The sequence below is a fragment of the Oncorhynchus mykiss genome, chromosome 28 (genome assembly GCF_013265735.2).
Source record: "Oncorhynchus mykiss isolate Arlee chromosome 28, USDA_OmykA_1.1, whole genome shotgun sequence".
Lineage (NCBI taxonomy): Eukaryota > Metazoa > Chordata > Actinopteri > Salmoniformes > Salmonidae > Oncorhynchus > Oncorhynchus mykiss.
The window spans coordinates 1,104,812-1,123,258 of record NC_048592.1 but is presented as its reverse complement, the minus strand read 5'-3'; the positions used below and the strand labels follow the sequence as shown (position 1 = coordinate 1,123,258).

The 18,447-nt window shown below is 41.4% G+C and overlaps 1 protein-coding gene across 1 annotated transcript in view; it reads right to left on the bottom strand.

Annotated features, from left to right (window-relative positions):
* Window positions 1-15,660: 15,660 nt before the first annotated feature.
* Window positions 15,661-18,447, bottom strand: part of prkci (protein kinase C, iota) — a 71,077-nt gene continuing 68,290 nt past the window's right edge. The window contains exon 17 of the mRNA XM_021588751.2: window positions 15,661-17,868. Coding sequence (XP_021444426.1) covers window positions 17,781-17,868 — 88 coding nt within the window. The 3' untranslated portion in view covers window positions 15,661-17,780. The remainder of the gene's footprint in view (window positions 17,869-18,447) is intronic.

Genomic DNA, 18,447 nt, shown 5'->3' with positions numbered 1-18,447 from the left:
TACTACAATTGGGACATTCCTCTAAATTAACTGGGCATCCAGGGGTTAATCGGACACTGGAGTTCCTGATGTGGAAATTCTGGTGGCCTAACATGATTGAGGATGTGAGATCCTTTGTTGCAGCCTGTTCCACCTGTGCCCAAGCAAGTCTTCACGACAGCGACCGGCTGGGTTGCTCCAACCTCTGCCCATCCCCAGCCGGCCCTGGTCCCACCTGTCCGTAGACTATTTATCACAGGGTTGCCTCCATCCCAAGGGCTTACCACTATCCTGGTGGTCATTGATCGGTTCTCCAAGGCAGCCCATGACATTGCCTTACACAAGTTGCCCTCAGCGAAGGAGACCGCTGATCTCATGATTCCCCATGTCTTTCGACTACATGGACTTCCCCAGGACATTGTCTCGGATCGTGGGCCCCAGTTCGTTGCACGGTATTGGAAAGCCTTATGCTCCCTGTTGTTGAGTCTCTACTCGGGGTTCCACCCACAGTCGAATGGGCAAACGGAGGCACCCTGCAGTACCTGGTAGACTGGGAGGGCTATGGCCCCGAGGAGCGGGCGTGGATGCCTGCCCAGGACATCCTGGATCCGGGACTCGTTCAGGACTTCAACCAACTACTTGGTGGTCACCCTGGCTCCGCAGCTAGAGCCGCTCCTAGAAGGGGGGGTACTGTCATGGTTCCACCTGTCACCAGAGGGCGGTAGAGACCGTCCCAGAGACATTAACGACATTCAGGTGTGTCCCATTTACTCATTATGATTTCCCTGTTAAAATAGGCTGTTTGTTGTTGTTTTCCCAGTGTTACTGTGATCTTTTCATTACCATTTCTCAGTAAATGTTTATGTTTATCCTTAACCGCAGTTTTCTCGTCTGTTCTCTTCTTTGCACCTCACCACGTCACAGTTTGAAAGCAAAGTGACACATTGGAAATTCAACTAACTTTTGGCTATCCCTTTGAGTGGGTGGATATAGCTTGTAATCTCATTGATCAATGTCTCAGCCAAATATTACCCAATTATCCATGTTGAAATGATGTAGTATGCCAAGTGGGAAGACTTTGTGGAATTCAGCTCTGACTGCATCAATTCGCCCCAAGGTCAATACCTCCAAAAATGTAAATGAGGAAACACTTAACTTGTGCCTATGTTTGTCCTTCGTATTTGCGTGCCTATCTTTGTTTGCTGAAATCCATACTTTTTCAATAAATGTTAATCAAATACAACCACCGACTGTTTCCTTGTTGAGATTCAATTGGCACATGCGCATTTCCGCTGAGTTGCCATCTTAGAGCAACAGCAATGAGCGAACAGTCGGGGGTTGTATTTGACTAAAGTTTATTGAAAAAGTATGAAAGTATTGACCTTGGGCCAATTTATGTAGTCAGAGCTGAATTCAACAAAGCCTGGTCTCTGCTCCACTCTGTTGGTGGAGTTCATTAGTAATACCTTTACCATGGAGTGGAGTTTAGTCAGCTAAATTAGCCATTAACCTCAAATTGTTTTATGGTCAGTTATGACTAAATATACATTTTCATCATTTATTTTTGTCCAAGCAATTGAAGATCGTCTGAACATGTTATAACAGCTTTTCTCCTAAATGAAACCCAACCCATTTCTCCTCCTGCTGCCCCCAGCCGAGAGACAGGCTCTGTCCCAAATGGCACCCTATTCCCTACATAGTGCACTATTTTGGGGCCCTGGTCAAAGGTAGTTAACTGTGTAGGGAATAGGGTGCTATTTGAGACTTGTCATGAAAGGTTTATCAGGCGGTGGCTGGGAGAGAGAGGATACGACACGCTCCCTCTCTGTCTGTCTGACACTGGTGTCCCTGTCTGGTGCGTGTGTGTGTGAAAGTACATTTTTCTGTGTGTGCATGTGTCTACATTTGTGTGCGCGTGTGTGTGAGCAGCATGATAAAGGTTTGATAAACAACCCCAGCCACCACCATTTGGCTGCATGTGGCTTCCTGGCTGGCTCTCTTACGACAGCAAGGTCAGCAGTTGTATTGTGAGAGGAGCAGAGCAGCAGAGTTTAGCCAAAGTTGCATAGCATACACCATGTGTCCCTATGGATCTTGGTCAAAAGTAGTGCACTATATAGGGAATGGTGTCATTTGGGAGACACACTCTGTCCTCCGGTCCATCTGCAAATCACAAGCAGGGAGACATTGATTTCCTTGTAATAACATCACTGTGTGTTGCTGCTTGGAGTAAATTAATCTCATACATAACATGACCTGCTGATTGTTCATTAGGAGTTGAACAACACAGAGCTGTTTGCTGGGGTGGTAGTGTATAGGCTCAAGAGTTTTCAATGTGTGGGTCTTAAATGGCACTCTTTGTCCTATATAGTGCACAAGTTTTGACCAGGTCCCATAGGGAAACCCATCGGGCTCTGGTCAAAGATAGAGTACTTCACTACCGATAAAGACATTTTAGAACACCTACTCATTCAAGGACTTTTCTTTATTTTTACTATTTTCTAATAGTGATGACATCAAAACTATGAAATAACACATATGGAATCATGTAGTAACCAAAAAAGTGTTAAATAAATCAAAATATATTTTATATTTGAGATTCTTCCAACAGCCACCCTTTACCTTCATGACAGCTTAGCACACTCTTGGCATTCTCTTCATGATAGTCACTTGGAATGCATTTCAATTAACAGGTGTGCCTTCTTAAAAGTTAATTTGTGGAATTTCTTTCTTTCTTAATCTGTTTGAGCCAATCAGCTGTGTTGTGACAAGGTAGGTGAGTCAAAACAGAACATTTCAAGAACTTTGAAAGTTTCTTCAAGTGCAGTTGCAAAAACTATCAAGCACTATGATGAAACTGGCTCTCATGAGGACCGCCACAGGAATGGAAGACCCACAGTTACCTCTGCTGCAGATACGTTTATTAGAGTTACCAGCCTCAGAAATTGCAGACCAAATAAATGCTTCACAGAGTTCAAATAACAGACACATTTCAAAATCAAATGTTCAGAGGAGACTGTTTCAATCAGGGCTTCATGGTCGAATTGCTGCAAAGAAACCCGTACTAAAGGACACCAACAAGAAGAAGAGACTTGCATGGGCCAAGAAACACGAGCTGGAGTCCAAATTGGAGATTTTTGGTTCCAACCGCCGTGTCTTTGTGAAATGTGGTGTGGGTGAACGGATTATCTCTGCATGTGTATTTCCCACTGTAAAGCATGGAGGAGGAGGTGTTATGGTGTGAGGGTGCTTTGATGGTGAAACTGTCTGTGATTTATTTAGAATTCAAGGCATAATTAACTAGCATGGCACCACAGCATTCTGCAGCGATACGCCATCCCATCTGGTTTGGGCTTAGTGGGACTATCATTTGTTTTTCAACAGGACAATGATCCCACACACCTCCAGGCTGTGTAAGGGCTATTTTACCAAGAAGGAGAGTGATGGAGTGCTGCATCAGATGACCTGGCCTCCGCAATCCCCCGACCTCAACCAAATTGAGATGGAGTCAGACTGCAGAGTGAAGGAAAAGCAGCCAACAAGTGCTCAGAAGTTGCCTAGGCCCACTTCTCTACTCTATCTTTACTAATGATTTACCTTCAGTCGTGAATAAAGCAAGAGAGGTCATGTTTGCTGATGACTCTACAATGTATAGCGCAGCATCCGAATGTAATGAGCTAACAGATGTACTGAGCAGTGAACTACGCATGGTGTCTGAGTGGGTTGATATGAACAAATTGGTGTTGAACATTTCTAAAACTAAATGTATTGTATTTGCTTCAAGATATATGCTTGCTGATTATCCCCAATTGAATGTGTCGAGGAATAGAACGCATGTAGAGCAAGTGAAAAAAACAAAACTACTCGGCGTCATGTTGGAGCAAGCTTTATCATGGTCAGAACACATAGATAATATTGTTGTTAAGATGGGTAAGTGAACTGCTGTTACAAGAAAATGTGAGAGTATGTAACGTCTAGCACTCTGAATCAGGTGATTCAATCTCTGGTCCTTGCACACTTAGAGTACTGTCCGGTTGTAAGGTCATCCGCAGCAAAGAAAGATATACATTTTTAAAGCTCTAAATCACTCAAAACAGTGCTGCCAGTTTAGCTCTTCATTGCGCTAACCATATGAATTACCCAAATGCATCAGAATCTCTCATGGCTTCATGTTAAAAACAAATTACTATCCAGTCTTCTGATTTTCTTTAGGAATGTTATATTTTAAAAAAACACACACAGCATTTTTCAGGCCAGTTAGTATATACTAGCAACACGCATAACCACCAAAAAAGACAGGCAAGTCAAGGACAAATCACCTTAAATCTACAGTTTTATATAGAGCCATAGCTGAATGGAACTCTTTACCAATCCAAGCAATCAGGCTAAAAGTAAATCTCCCTGCAAGAAAAACAGATCATCTAATGCGACAGACCATATAACTGAACAGCAAATAGAAAGCATCAACTGAATGTTAAATGTGTTTCCTGTCAGGTATTTTAATTATCTGTATTGTCTACTTGTTGAATGTTTGTGAAGTCTTGATTGTGGTTGTTTGTAATGTCTTGCTAATTGGTGTTGGACCCCAGGAAGATTAGCTAGCGTTACAGCGTTAGCTAATGGGGATCCTAATAAAAATGACAAAATATGTGGGATCTCCTTAAAGACTGTTGGAAAAGCATTCCAGGTGAAGCTGGTTGAGAGAATGCCAAGTGTGCAAAACTGTCATCAAGGCAAAGGGTGGCTATTTGAAGAATCTCAAATATAAAATATATTTTGATTTGTTTAACACTTTTTTGGTTACAACATGTAACCCATGTGTGTTATTTCATTGAATGAGTAGGTGTTCTAAAACTTTTGACTGGTAGTGTATATAGGAAATAGGGTGCCACTTTTAAGAGGCACACAACTAGAGGTGTCATAAAAAAAGCAACCCCCAACGTACATTTTTTTTCACACATCCCTTCCCTAGTACTGTAAAAAAAAAAAAAAAATGCACACCATCCCCCCTCATAATTAACACAAAATAATCTTTACAACCACAAATAACAATAACTGTAGTGTCCCTGTGTTTATAAACATGCATATCAACTTTGCCACTTCAGCATGCTTTTGTGGCACAGTCAATGACGCCCAGGACTATGGGCCAGAAGGTTGAGGGTTCGCCGACCACCATGGATGAGCTAACAGGTATACATAACATGATGCAGCCACCACTATGATTGAAAATATGGGGAGTGGTACTCAGTAATGTGTTATATTGGATTTTCCCCAAACATAACACTTTGTAATCAGGGCAAAAAGTTAATTGCTTTGCCAATTATTTTGCATTATTACTTTAGTGCCTTGTTGCAAACAGGATGCATGTTTTGGAATATTTTTTATTCTGTATACATTTCCTTCTTTTCACAATTAGGTTAGTGTCACGCCTGCTCCCGCTTCCTGCTTCCGCTCCCCCTCCCTGTGTCTGCATGAATGTCGTTTTATTCCCTGTGTCCAGACGCTGTCCTTATTTTGTTTAATGTCAGTTATTTATTAAATGTTCACTCCCTGTACTTGCTTCTCGTGTCCCAACATCTGTCCTTACAGAATGCAGACACTAATATTGGAAGCATCAGGGAGTTCTTTAGTTTTTTTGTTGGGGTTGGTGACGTTGGGTACGGGTTCCGCTGCCGAAGGAACCGAGGGTGCCTTAGCTGGCTTGTTGGGCTTCTATGCCTTAGCTGGCTCAAGAGGTTTTCATGCCTCAGCCGGCTCGTCGGGCTCCCATGCCTCAGTCTGTTTGTAGGGCTCCCACGCCTCAACCGGCTCCTTCACTTTGTTGATTGCCCCCTCTATATCTGTCTGTTCCTCAGTTTGATCCCTGTGTCTGCATTCATGTCATTTTGTTCCCTCTGTCCAGACGCTGTCCTTGTTTTGTTCTTAAGCCACTGTATAATTATATAAAATATATGCAACAAATTTTTCACCAACTGGTTTCTGTGCAAATGCACCACCTATAAACAAAGCATGCCGACATCGGGCTCTTCAACATCATGGTTTGCATTTTCAACAGCACAATCTGCACAGTTTGGATGCTGGAATTATATTTTGGACGAACGTGCCACATTTGAAGTAGCCTAATCAGATAAACACATTGTGACTGGTTGTGTTCATGCTACACATAAAAGTTAATACATTTTAAAGCTCGGATCAGAGAGGAGGCAGAGCCGCTTTAACCTTTCCTGAATCAGTGTTGTGTATTCATGGATGCAAAGGGAAGCCAGGCTTTCCAAAAAAAAAATTATGAAGAAAAATGTGATTAAAAGAAAAAAGCATGTGAAATAATGTATCTTTGTTTTCATAATTTTCCTTTAATTGGCAAGAAGCTGAATGTATCTCACCGAAAAAAGGATTAAAGCGAGCGAAACAGCGCCCCTCTGTCTCTGTAAGGGTACACCATCTATCTGATGCTGTATGGTTATAAAGAGTATGACATTGTTGCCGCTGTAGCATTGAATGCAAGGGTAGCCATCAAGTATAATAATAATAGCCAATCAGTGTTGAGCTAAACCATGAATGGTCCTGACTTGCCAAAACAAATTGTCAAGGGAAGCCAGTTTGGATTTGGCTTCACTCCTATCACATCGCATCAAAAGAAATACGTAATTGACGGAAACAACTTGAATAGTTGCATTTTGTTGTGTTGTTGTCCACCAGTGGCTAGCTAGCTAAAATTAGCTCTTTCCTAAATGAACCATTTTGGACTTGTGATTTTACTTAATTCTCTGTACTGGCCAATGATTACAAGGGTGATTCTGATCCAACCATAAAATACAGTTGAAGTCGGAAGTTTACATACACCTTAGCCAAATACATTTAAACTCAGTTTTTCACAATTCCTGACATTTAATCCCAGTACAAATCCCCCGTCTTAGGTCAGTTAGGATCACCACTTCATTTTAAGAATGTGAAATGTCAGAATAATAGTAGAGAGAATGATTTATTTCAACTTTTATTTCTTTCATCACATTCCCAATGGGTCAGAATTTGACATACACTCAATTAGTATTTGGTAGCATTGCCTTTAAAATGTTTAACTTGGGTCAGACATTTTGGGTAGCCTTCCACAAGCTTCCCACAATAAGTTGGGTGAATTCTGGCCCATTCACCCTGACAGAGCTGGTGTAACTGAGTCCGTTTTGTAGGCCTCCTTGCTCGCACACGCCTTTTCAGTTCTGCCCACACATTTTCCATAGGATTGAGGTAAGGGCTTTGTGATGGCCACTCCAATACCTTGACTTTGTTGTCCTTAAGCCATTTTGCCACAATTTTGGAAGTATGCTTGGGGTCATTGTCCATTTGGAAGACCCATTTGCGACCAAGCTTTAACTTCCTGACTTGAGATGTTGCTTCAATATATCCACATAATTATCCTTCCATCTATTTTGTGAAGTGCACTAGTCCCTCCTGCAGCAAAGCACCCCCACAACATGTTGCTGCCACTCCCGTGCTTCATGGTTGGGATGGTGTTCTTCGGCTTGCAAGCCTCCCCTTTTTCCTCCAAACATAACGATGGTGATTAAGGCCAGACAGTTCTATTTTTGTTTCATCAGACCAGAGGACATTTCTCCAAAAATAATGATATTTGTTGAAATGTACAGTTGCAAACCATAGTCTGGCTTTTTTATGGCGGTTTTGGAGCAGTGTCTTCGTCCTTGTTCAGCGGCCTTTCGGGCTATGTCGATATAGGACTCGTTTTACTGTGGATATAGATACTTTTGTACCTGTTTCCTCCAGCATCTTCACAAGATCCTTTGCGGTTCTGGGATTGATTTGCACTTTTTGCACCAAAGTACGTTCATCTCTCGGAGACAGAACTCATCTCCTTCCTGAGCAGTATGACGGCTGCGTGGTCCTATGGTGTTTATACTTGCGTACTATTGTTTTTACAGATGAATGTGGTACCTTCAGGCGTTTGGAAATTGCTCCCATGGATGAACCAGATTTGTGGAGGTCTACAAAATTTTTTCTGAGGTCTTGGCTGATATCTTTTGATTTTTTCCATGATGTCAAGCAAAGAGGCACTGAGTTTGAAGGTAGGCCTTGAAATACATCCACGGGTACATCTCCAATTGACTCAAATTATGTCAATTAGCCTATCAGAAGCTTCTAAAGCATTTTCTGGAATTTCCCAAGCTGTTTAAAAGCACAGTCAACTCAGTGTATGTATACTATATTGTGATATAGTGAATTATAAGTGAAATAATCTGTCTGTAAACAATTGTTGGAAAAATTACTTGTGTCATGCACAAAGTAGATGTCCTAACCGACTTGCCAAAACTATAGTTTGTTAACAAGAAATTAGTGGAGTGGTTGAAAAATGAGTTTTAATGACTCTAACCTAAGTGTATGTAAACTTCCAACCTCAACTGTACATTGTGTCCCTGGACTGAGTGGATGTAATATTCAATATGTAGCTAGATGTAGAAGGCTAATGTTAACTAGCTAACATTGCCCATGAAATTATGTTAGGCTAGCGAGGAAGCATTTTATCCAGGTAGCCTAGGACAACAAAAAATAAGTGTGCATTGTATGACAGTCATAGACTGTTTCGTCAACATGAGAGGATGGCATTGGCTTTTCTCTGCAAGTAGGGTGAGTCAACATGTGTTTTCTACTAGCACGAACGTACGCACACAGAAATCAGAAACATGGACAGCCACATCATATTTAGCTTACGTTGATTGGACTAAATAGTTTCTGGTATATTTTCGCTGTTATTGTATAAGACTAAGCATAGATGATTTGATGATGTTGAAATGTTGAAGTTGAAATGGTGCTGGAATAGTGGATGCAGCTTCTGTTTTCTTTGCAACTTGCAAGAACTGTGGTTCTTCATCAATAGTTGTTTATTAGTCCGAAAATATTAACTTGCAGTTACATGCTGTAGGCCATGTAACTGTTTGTTACATGCAATGTGCTTTGTGGACTTCACCTGACAGAGGTTGCTCTCCGGTTTTGTGATGAAACAAAGGTGTGATTGAATTTATTCTGCCACGGTGTCTTCTTATTGTCTCAGCCTTAGGCCTATACTGTATAACAGCGGCAAGGCTATGAAAGAAAAGGTTAGAGAAAAAAACTATGCAATTACCACAACACATAGGTTATAATATGACTTTTTATCTGGCTTGGCTTCCCAAGTGATTTTACCCACGCATCGCTACTGCTACTAATGTTGCCTAAAATCCTATAATCAAAAGTAGGGATTATATATATATAAGGAATAGGGTGCCATATGAGACGCAAACACTGCTTATGATAATAGTCACACGCATACTAGATTATTCTAATTGGTATGAGTATTGGATGCTTTATTGGGGGGGTACTAACCTAACATATGGAATTGTTTTAAGATGGTCATACCATGGATCATTTAGCTATTTGACATTGAATTGTAGGACCCTTTAGGTATCAAAAAATTGTATTTAAAAATGATTTGATAAAATATTGAATTTGGCCTTCACTACTATAGCCCATAGAAACGCAAGGAATAACACATTCATAAAAGGCAAAAAAGACTGTCAAAAATTGAATTATAAGAAATAAGGTTTTGAAGTGTCTATCCTATATCTAGGTGATCTAAGAAAACTCTGGAAATGTAAACATTTTAGAGACACATTTAACAACCTCTATACTTCCATTTGTTTGTATGGGAGGAGAACACCATCTTGGTCCTGATAGTCTCCCTTTTCCATAGTGGGGTGGAGCAGGAGCTGACAAACAAACCGCTGGTTGACTTGACAAACAAGACTAACTGGCAACAGACAGGCAGAGAACACAGGTATAAATACACAGGGGATAATGGGGAAGGGGGGTGGAGACAATCACAAGGACAGGTGAAACAGGGTGTGACACAGATGAGTACTGTGACACTTGTGGAGGCTGTAGAGCAAAACGGAGAACACCTTTGTGTTTGTGAGAGTCTCCCCTTTTTAGAGTGGTCATAATCGTTTGTAGTGAAAATTACATTTGTTTTAGCAGGAGCGGACTGGGACAAGAATTGGGTATGGCATTATATCCACACCAGCCCACATCACTACACGCCGCCAACTCACCCCACCCTCACACATACGACCATGACCCTCCACACCATAATTAGACACAGGCAGTAGTGCTGACACATAACATTGACAGTACAGTGTTTCTCAACCATTTCTGTACCAGTGACTTGACTGGCCAGACATGTTCCTCCTCCTCTTTTTTAACCAGCTCGTGTTTAAAAAACCCTACAATGTGTAAAAACACCACTGGAGATACAACTCACCACTATAACTGGGCATCTGCTCTAGCCATTTTGTTTGCCTCTGTTGTGCTGTCTATCTGTCTCAGCATCTTCTCTGCTGTCACTGTGCTTCTTCTTGTTCTCTGTCTGCCTGTCTCCCTAAGTGTTAATTACTATTACAGGGCTCCAGACCAACATTTTCCCCTGGTGTGACTGGTGCCACTAACATTTACAGTTATAAAGTCACTTTTACATCTAATAAAGTAATTCACAGTGTTTTATTAAGAAGTATAATAAATATACTACTAAGGAATTCAAGAAATAAGTTGTTTCATCTAACACGTCCAAGCAGGAATGCATGATTCAATATATTTTGATGTGCAACCTAATCCAGTTATTGCCATGAATCTGGTTGACAATTAGACTATAGTTTAATGTCAAAATAGGACATTAATTAAAACTCCATAATTTCACTTTTTCCCTCGGAACAGCCTCAATTTGTTGGAGCATGGACTCTACAAGGTGTCGATCGCATTCCACAGGGATGCTGGCCCATGTTGACTCCAATGCTTCCCACAGTTGTGTCAAGTTGGCTGGATATCCTTTGGGTGGTGGACCCTTCTTGATACACACAGGAAACTGTTGAGCGTAAAAAACACAGCAGCGTTTCTGTTCTTGACACAAACCGGTGCACCTGGCACCTACTACTGTACCCCGTTCACAAATCTTTTGTCTGGCCCATTCATCCTCTGAATGGCACACATACACAATCCATGTCTCAATTGTCTCAAGACTTAAAAATCCTTCTTTAACATGTCTCCCCCCTTTATCTACACTGATTGAAGTGGATTTAACAAGTGACACCAATAAGGTATCATAACTTTCACCTGGATTCACCTGGTCAGTCTATGTCAAGGAAAGAGCAGGTGTTCTTAATGTTTTATACACTCAGCGTATATCTTAATGTTCACTAACTAATGTCATAGGCTAATTAATTTGGGTTTTAACACCTGAGGAAGCGGAAACTAAACACATTAACTAGATTGATAACTCTAAATATAATACCCACTGCTAGTAGTCATGTGTTCATCCATCAGTAAATGTAATGTCCTAAAAAAAACATGAGACACAGGCCTATGCCGTCGCAATGGTCGGTGAGCATTTAGCGCGCACACCGCTCCATTTCAAATATCTTGTTTGAAAAAATAGTTGCAATTTTTTCCCGGTGTTGCATTTTTAAATGTTATACGATCAGAACACGTATTTATCTCGGACACATGTGGGGAGAGGAGTGGCTCGCTCATCACAGCAGCAGGCTCCAGCGAGGGCACAGGCACAGAGGTAGGACAGACACTTTCATTACAGGAATCATGAGGATAATGCACTTTACGGTTTGACCCAAAAATGTGAAGTTTTGAGTGAGGTAATGTGGAAAGTGTTTTTTATACCTTTATAAGCACCCTTTCCGTTTTCCATGATCTTGGCTGTGTAACTGATGACAGTCTGAGCAGGTCTCTTGCTGATGTCACGTTTTACTTTAAAATTTAGTTTGTGTGACCTCAGCTCAGCCTATCAGAAAACCATTGCCCGCAGATCAGCCAAAGGCTCATTAAAGATTAGTATAACAGAGAAATTGTACAAACATTTTCACTGTTTTATCTTAACAAGCCCATGGACATCACCTTTTTCAGTGTTTTATTTTTACCTCACATTTTTTTGGGGTGTGTGTGTCCCTTTCGACCAGAATTTGCCAGAATTTCCAGATGGCGTTTTAGTTTACCTTTGACTTAAATATGTCAACCAGCGTTTTGGCCCCTTTCTCTCCTCTTGTATCTGGCTGTCATGGGAAAATCAGAAGGTTGTGGCTGTTTTTACTTTATGACAACCCGATTCTTGTGGTCACAAGGAACATCATCGCTAAACAAACAGACAAGCAAATAGGTTCAGTAGCCTGCACTTGCTTTTGTTATAGTAACACCATGGAACAATGTTGCAAATGTCTATTTTCTCGGTCGTGTTTCGGTCGTGTTTGTGGACAGGGTGTAACAATCATTTTGTGAACAGTGAGTAGCTGCCAGTACCACAAAGCCCGTTTGGGGATTTGTTCATGTGGGACAGAGATTGCCTTCAGTAACTGAGTGGAGTGGTCACTTGTAGCCTAGTCTACACATGATAGTCAGCAATGCAATTTATAGAAGTCCTGCAAGTAATTTATGTTTTCTATTGGGGACTTTACGTTGTGTAGGCTAAATATGGTCGGCTGCTATAGCATTGTGATGACTGGTCTAATGTATGAATGAAGCCAGATAGTTTATAGCTGTCAGTTTCATGCAGATATTCACCGGTATTAAACCCTAAATAGCATATGTGAAATGTATTTATTAGACTGTTAGAATGCATTGGCTCAGAACTAGATCGCTAGATGACCAGCTTTTCTAGTGTTAATACTCAGAGTAGAGAATCACACGATTCTGTACGACTCTGGGTCAAAATTCTACAAAGATCCAGCTTAAAAAAGGACCATATGCATTTCAGATAAAATATCAACCGAATGTTAATTTTATCTTCCAGGACAAATTAGCTAGCAATGTGCTTTATCAATTTACCAGATTTTGCTAACCGTTACTATGCGCAAAATCAAGACGTCAATATTCTTGTAATGCATCTTGTATAATGAAATTACAACCAAATATGTGGTTAATCACAGCGAATCCTGCAATTAATACACTTTTACAGGATATATTCTATATAGGATATTGATAAACCTGTGTCTATGGGGAAGACATCAATGGCTAACAATACACTCTATGACCTATTATATTGTAATTTGCTGCCCAGCTCTCATACCCATGTGCTTTATGAACTAAGGAAATTCAATCAATAGACTACAGACTCTATAGTCAATCATAAATTAATTCAACCCATGTCTTCGCCTTTAACCCCCACTCCCTGTGGACCTCACCTGGTCTTGATGCGGTTTAATATCAACTGATTTGGTTATTCATCCTTGTGTTTTGAGAGGAAGAGAAATATGTATCTGGAAAAGAGCTGCACTGTGTTTACTTGGCCGTAATGACACTCACAATAATCTACTTGAGATGAGATGCTGTTACTATATCATTACAACTACGGCAGGAGCACACTATTACTGAATCCAAGCTGTGCATCTCACAGCACTATGTGGTGTGGGGAATGTGATGAGAATTACTCATTGTTGATACATTGACAAAGAAGGTTAATCATATACACTGATTTAACTGAGTTATAGAATTAAGAGTGCCATTGGTTATAACAGTGTTACCTAGACTGTGTTTAGCATGTAGTATGCAGCACCTTGAAGTACATATATAGTGCATCCCAAATGGCACCCTATTTCCTAGATAGTGCAATACGTTTGACCAGAGCCCTATGGTGCACTATATAGGGAACAGAATGTAAGTTTTACTAAATGGGTTGTACTAGAACAGTATGATAGATGCCTTTATTGCTCAAATAAATCCCTCTAGGAACAGGGGAGAATAGAAGACAAGCAATTAAAGCAGGATGTTTTTCAGATCCTCCAAGCGACGCAGCTGGGGGGGGGGGGACCAGCCCACCCCCCCTTCTGTGAGGAAGAGGGCACAGGACCAATGTCAAACATGGAGTCTTGGGAGAACAGGATTGTGGGAATAGGCATGTATCCCTCCCTGTATGTCCTTCATGGATGAAATATAATTTACAGTGCAGTACCCCCTGCACAGTTTGAGATACACTATATATACAAAAGTATGTGGACATCATTTAAAATTTGTGGATTCGGCCGTTTCAGCCACACCCGTTGCTGACAGGTGTATAAAATTGAGCACACCGCCATGCGATCTACATAGACAAACATTGGCAGCAATGGGTGGCCTTACTGAAGAGCTCAGTGACTTTCAACGTGGCACCATCATAGGATGCCACCTTTCCAACAAGTCAGTTTGTAATATTTCTGCCCTGCTAGAGCTTCCCCGGGCAACTGTAAGTGCTGTTATTGTGAAGTGGAAATGTCTAGGAGCAACAATGGCTCAGCCACAAAGTGGTAGGCCACACAAGCTCACAGAACGGGACCGCCGAGTGCTGAAGCGCGTAACGTGTAAAAATCATCTGTCCTCGGTTGCAACACACACACTACTGAGTTCCAAACTGCCTCTGGAAGCAAAGTAATAACTGTTCGTCAGGAGCTTCATGAAATGGGTTTCCATGGCAGAGCAGCCACACACAAGCCTAAGGTCACACCATGTGCAATGCCAAGCGTTGGCTGGAGTGGCGTAAAGCTCGCTGGCTTTGGACTCCTGGGGCAGTGGAAATGCGTTCCCTGGAGTACTGACAGTACCACGGATGAATCTGTGTTTGGCGGATGTCAAAAGAACGCTACCTGGCCGAATGCATAGAGCCAACAGTAAAGTTTGGTGGAGGAGGAATAATGGTCTGGGGCTGTTTTTCATGTTTCGGACTAGGCCCCTAGTTCCAGTGAAGGGAAATCTTAATGCTACAGCATACAATGACATTCCAACTTTGTGGCAACAGTTTGGGAAAGGCCCTTTCCTGTTTCAGCATGACAATGCCCCCGTGCACAAAGCAAGGTCCATACAGAAATGGTTAGTCGAGATCGTTGTGGAAGAACTTGACTGGCCTGCCAGAGGCCTGACTTCAACCCCATCAAACACCTTTGGGATGACTTGGAACGCCGACTGCAAACCAGGCCTAATTGCACAACAGTGCCCGATCAGTGCCCGACCTCACTAATGCTCATGGCTGAATGGAAGCAAGTCCCCGTAGCAATGTCCCAACATCTAGTGGAAAGCCTTCCCAGAAGAGTGGAAGCTGCTGTTGCAGCAAAGTGGGGACCAACTCCATATTAATGCACATGATTTTGGAGTGAGATGGTAGACAAGCAGGTGTCCACTTACTTTTGTCATGTAGTGTATTTTTATTTAGATTGGTAGACAAAGGGTGTTGATGAAACTGTTGATACTGTATAATAAACTGTTAAAATAGAGGGAGAGGATGGAAAGAGGGCAAAGGAGGAGAGAGGGTAGATGAGAGTTGAGAGGACAGTCGAGGGGAGTGAAGAGGGAAAAGGAGACGGAGCAGAGGAGAGCGAGGGTAGGGAAAAGAAGAGCTCCCATGGCAGTGAGAATATTTCAATAGGTTTTGCTCGACTTCTCAAATCAAAGTTTGAGTTGCGATTTCTTATCTGGGGCTGTAGGAGCCAAATGGGTGGCAACGTCACAGGACCACGGAAGACGAGCTGCAGCAAGTACTGAACAAAACAGAATCCTGAACAACATCCTAATGTTTACCAACATTAGCTAGCCAACTTATTGATACATATTTGTTATAAACCCCTCCGGTTCATTGCAAGATGAACAGACAGACGGGAAGATAGCCAGACGAAGGGAAATAAAATGTTTATTTTTGTTACAGTTCAGTAGGTTCCTCTGGATGAAATCACGCATATTCATCATCCAAGGGTTTCCATACAGGATTCACCCAATAGCAATATTACCAATCAATGTAGTGCTCAATCATTAGTTACAGCAAATTCTATTTGAAAAAAGTAACAAAGCAAAAAAGACACGACAATATAAAGTAGCATGGTAAACATTGTGTTCATTCCTTCAATCAATCACAACACGGCCCCGCTAAAAACACTCCGGATGTAATTCGAATGGCACCCTACTATTCCATGTAGTGCACTACTTTTGACCAGGATCTATAGATACCATTTGGGCACACACTTTATACTCTTAACCTTAGTTAAATTCTTCAGCGACATCTCAACAGAAGAATTGGTCTACGTTACAAATGGCACCCTATTCCCTACATAGTGCAGTCAAAAGTAAGTAGGGAATGTAGGGAATAGGATTCCATTTAGGACAACATTAATCTTTAAATAAACTATTTGGGGAATATAATATTTTGCTTTTATATGCTTTGTATTGATAGTGTTTGTAATTTCTCAGATTTTAAGAAAATCTCATTCAAGAAATCTATCGTTACGTTGTCAGAAATGGTTCAAGAATCAGTGATGGTCCATTTGTATACTGTAGCAATCAGAATCAGACTGTAATGGAGAAAACAGTAGGGGAAAAAAAAGTGAAAACAGAAATAAGACTTTCAGAAAGGCATTGTATAGTACAAATGAAGAAAATAAATGTCATACGTAGTTTCTAAGATTAGAAAAGCACGTCTTCCTACTGTATATATACTGTACCTTTTTCAACGTACCACCAAGACATCATTAACATCTTCTCTAGAAAATATTTGTTGGTCCTGTGTGAACAATAGATTGCATGGATGGTCTATATCTGCATAGACTAATAGGGTCTGTCCCAAATGGCACCCTATTCCTTATATAGTGAGCTACTTTTGACCAGGACCCATAGGAGTCCCCAAACTTAACTAGTGCTCCAGCCCTACCCGTCCTCTCTCCACACAGTCAATTGTTCTATTCACAGTTTGGTTGCATCCAAAATGGCACCCTATTCCCTTAATAGTGCACTTTTCGTAGTGTAGTATACAATTGTAATGCACTTGAGACATAGGGTGCCATTTGAGATTTGCCAATTGCCCTTTGTCAGTATCTATGTTAGTGTTGGTTGGCTGCTGAGGTTCCAGTCAGTCACTACATCCTGTAACCATCTATGTACTGAGGTTGCCAGGACAACTACTGTAAACAAACAATAGTGGGCCAACCTATGTGGTTCTGACAGGACACCAGGCTTGAAGACAACGTGACACTTTACGACAATGGCCATCATACATAGAGAACAGCTATTTAATTGAAAAATATATAGATTAGTGTTTTGTTTTAAAAAAAAGGCTAGTGTTGTCTTGTTCTTCCTTCCTCTACAAACATGGTGCTGCAACAAAGCTAATAATACATGTAGGTGATGTAAATCATTCAATTGTTTTCAACCATGTCCCCCTGATAATCTGGTTTAAAGCTAAAAAGGTCTGGTTGGGAACCACTGGTCTAAACATATATCCATCCTCAATGATTTTTAATATGTACAAATAAAATATCCATCAAACACCACCAAGTAGAAAATAAGAGGGTTAGTTCGTTCTCTGTGGACTGTCTGTGTCCCTCTTTCCCCCGCCCCTTTGTGTCATGTAAACTAGGTACCCAACCACCTACAAGCCTCATTGGTTACTGAGAAGAGGCTCCCTGATGACCAACGAGGAAATCAGTGTGGATTTGATACATGATCCAAAAATAATTAAAAGAGAGAAGGTAGATTTTAAGGACTAGTGGTTATAAATGGCAGAGTGGCTTCCGTCCAAAATGGCCTCCTATTCTCTAATGCACTATGTATGGTATAGGGTGCCAAATGGGACGCGTCCACACTATGGGAGATTGGTTTGGCAAGTTAGCATCTCATGTCTGAGAGTCCCGATGGCTCTCTCCAACAGCAGGGTGCTTGATGGTGACGCCGTCGATGGGTTGTTTGGTAACCATGCAGAGTTAACTAGCAACGTCGTTGTCAAGAAGACGCGGCGTGCAGCGTCCTCACACACACTCCTCAGCTGACATCAGGAGAGGGTTGATGTACTCAAACCCTTCAAACTCCGACTGGTCGATCTTCTTCACTGCATCACTGCAAAACAGACAGGAAACAAACAAACAGTTATAGGGGAGACATATGACAATATTGATCAGTAAGTAAATCGCTTCTCATACCTCCACTAACTAATCTAGTAAACTGAACAGGCATCATAAAGTATTGATTTAAATGATCCATGAAGAATGACGGACGGACGGAGACAGAACGACGGGCCCTGGTTAAAATTACACTGAACAAAAATAAACGCAACAATTTCACAGATTTAACTGAGTTACAAGTTCACATAAGGAAATCTGTCAATTGACAAACTCATTAGTCCTTAATCTATGGATTTCGAATGCCTGGGAATACACACATATATCTAAAAAAAAGTTAGGGGCGTGGATCAGAAAACCAGTCAGTGTGTGATGTGACCACCATTTGCCTCATGCAGGCTGTTGATTGTGGCATGTGGAATGTTGTCCCACTCCTCTTTAATGGCTGTGCGAAGTTGCTGGACATCGGCGGGAACTGGAACAGTGTCGTACAGGTCGATCCAGAGCATCCCAAACATGCTCAATGGGTGACATGTCTGATGAGTATGCAGGCCATAGAAGAACTGGGACATTTTCA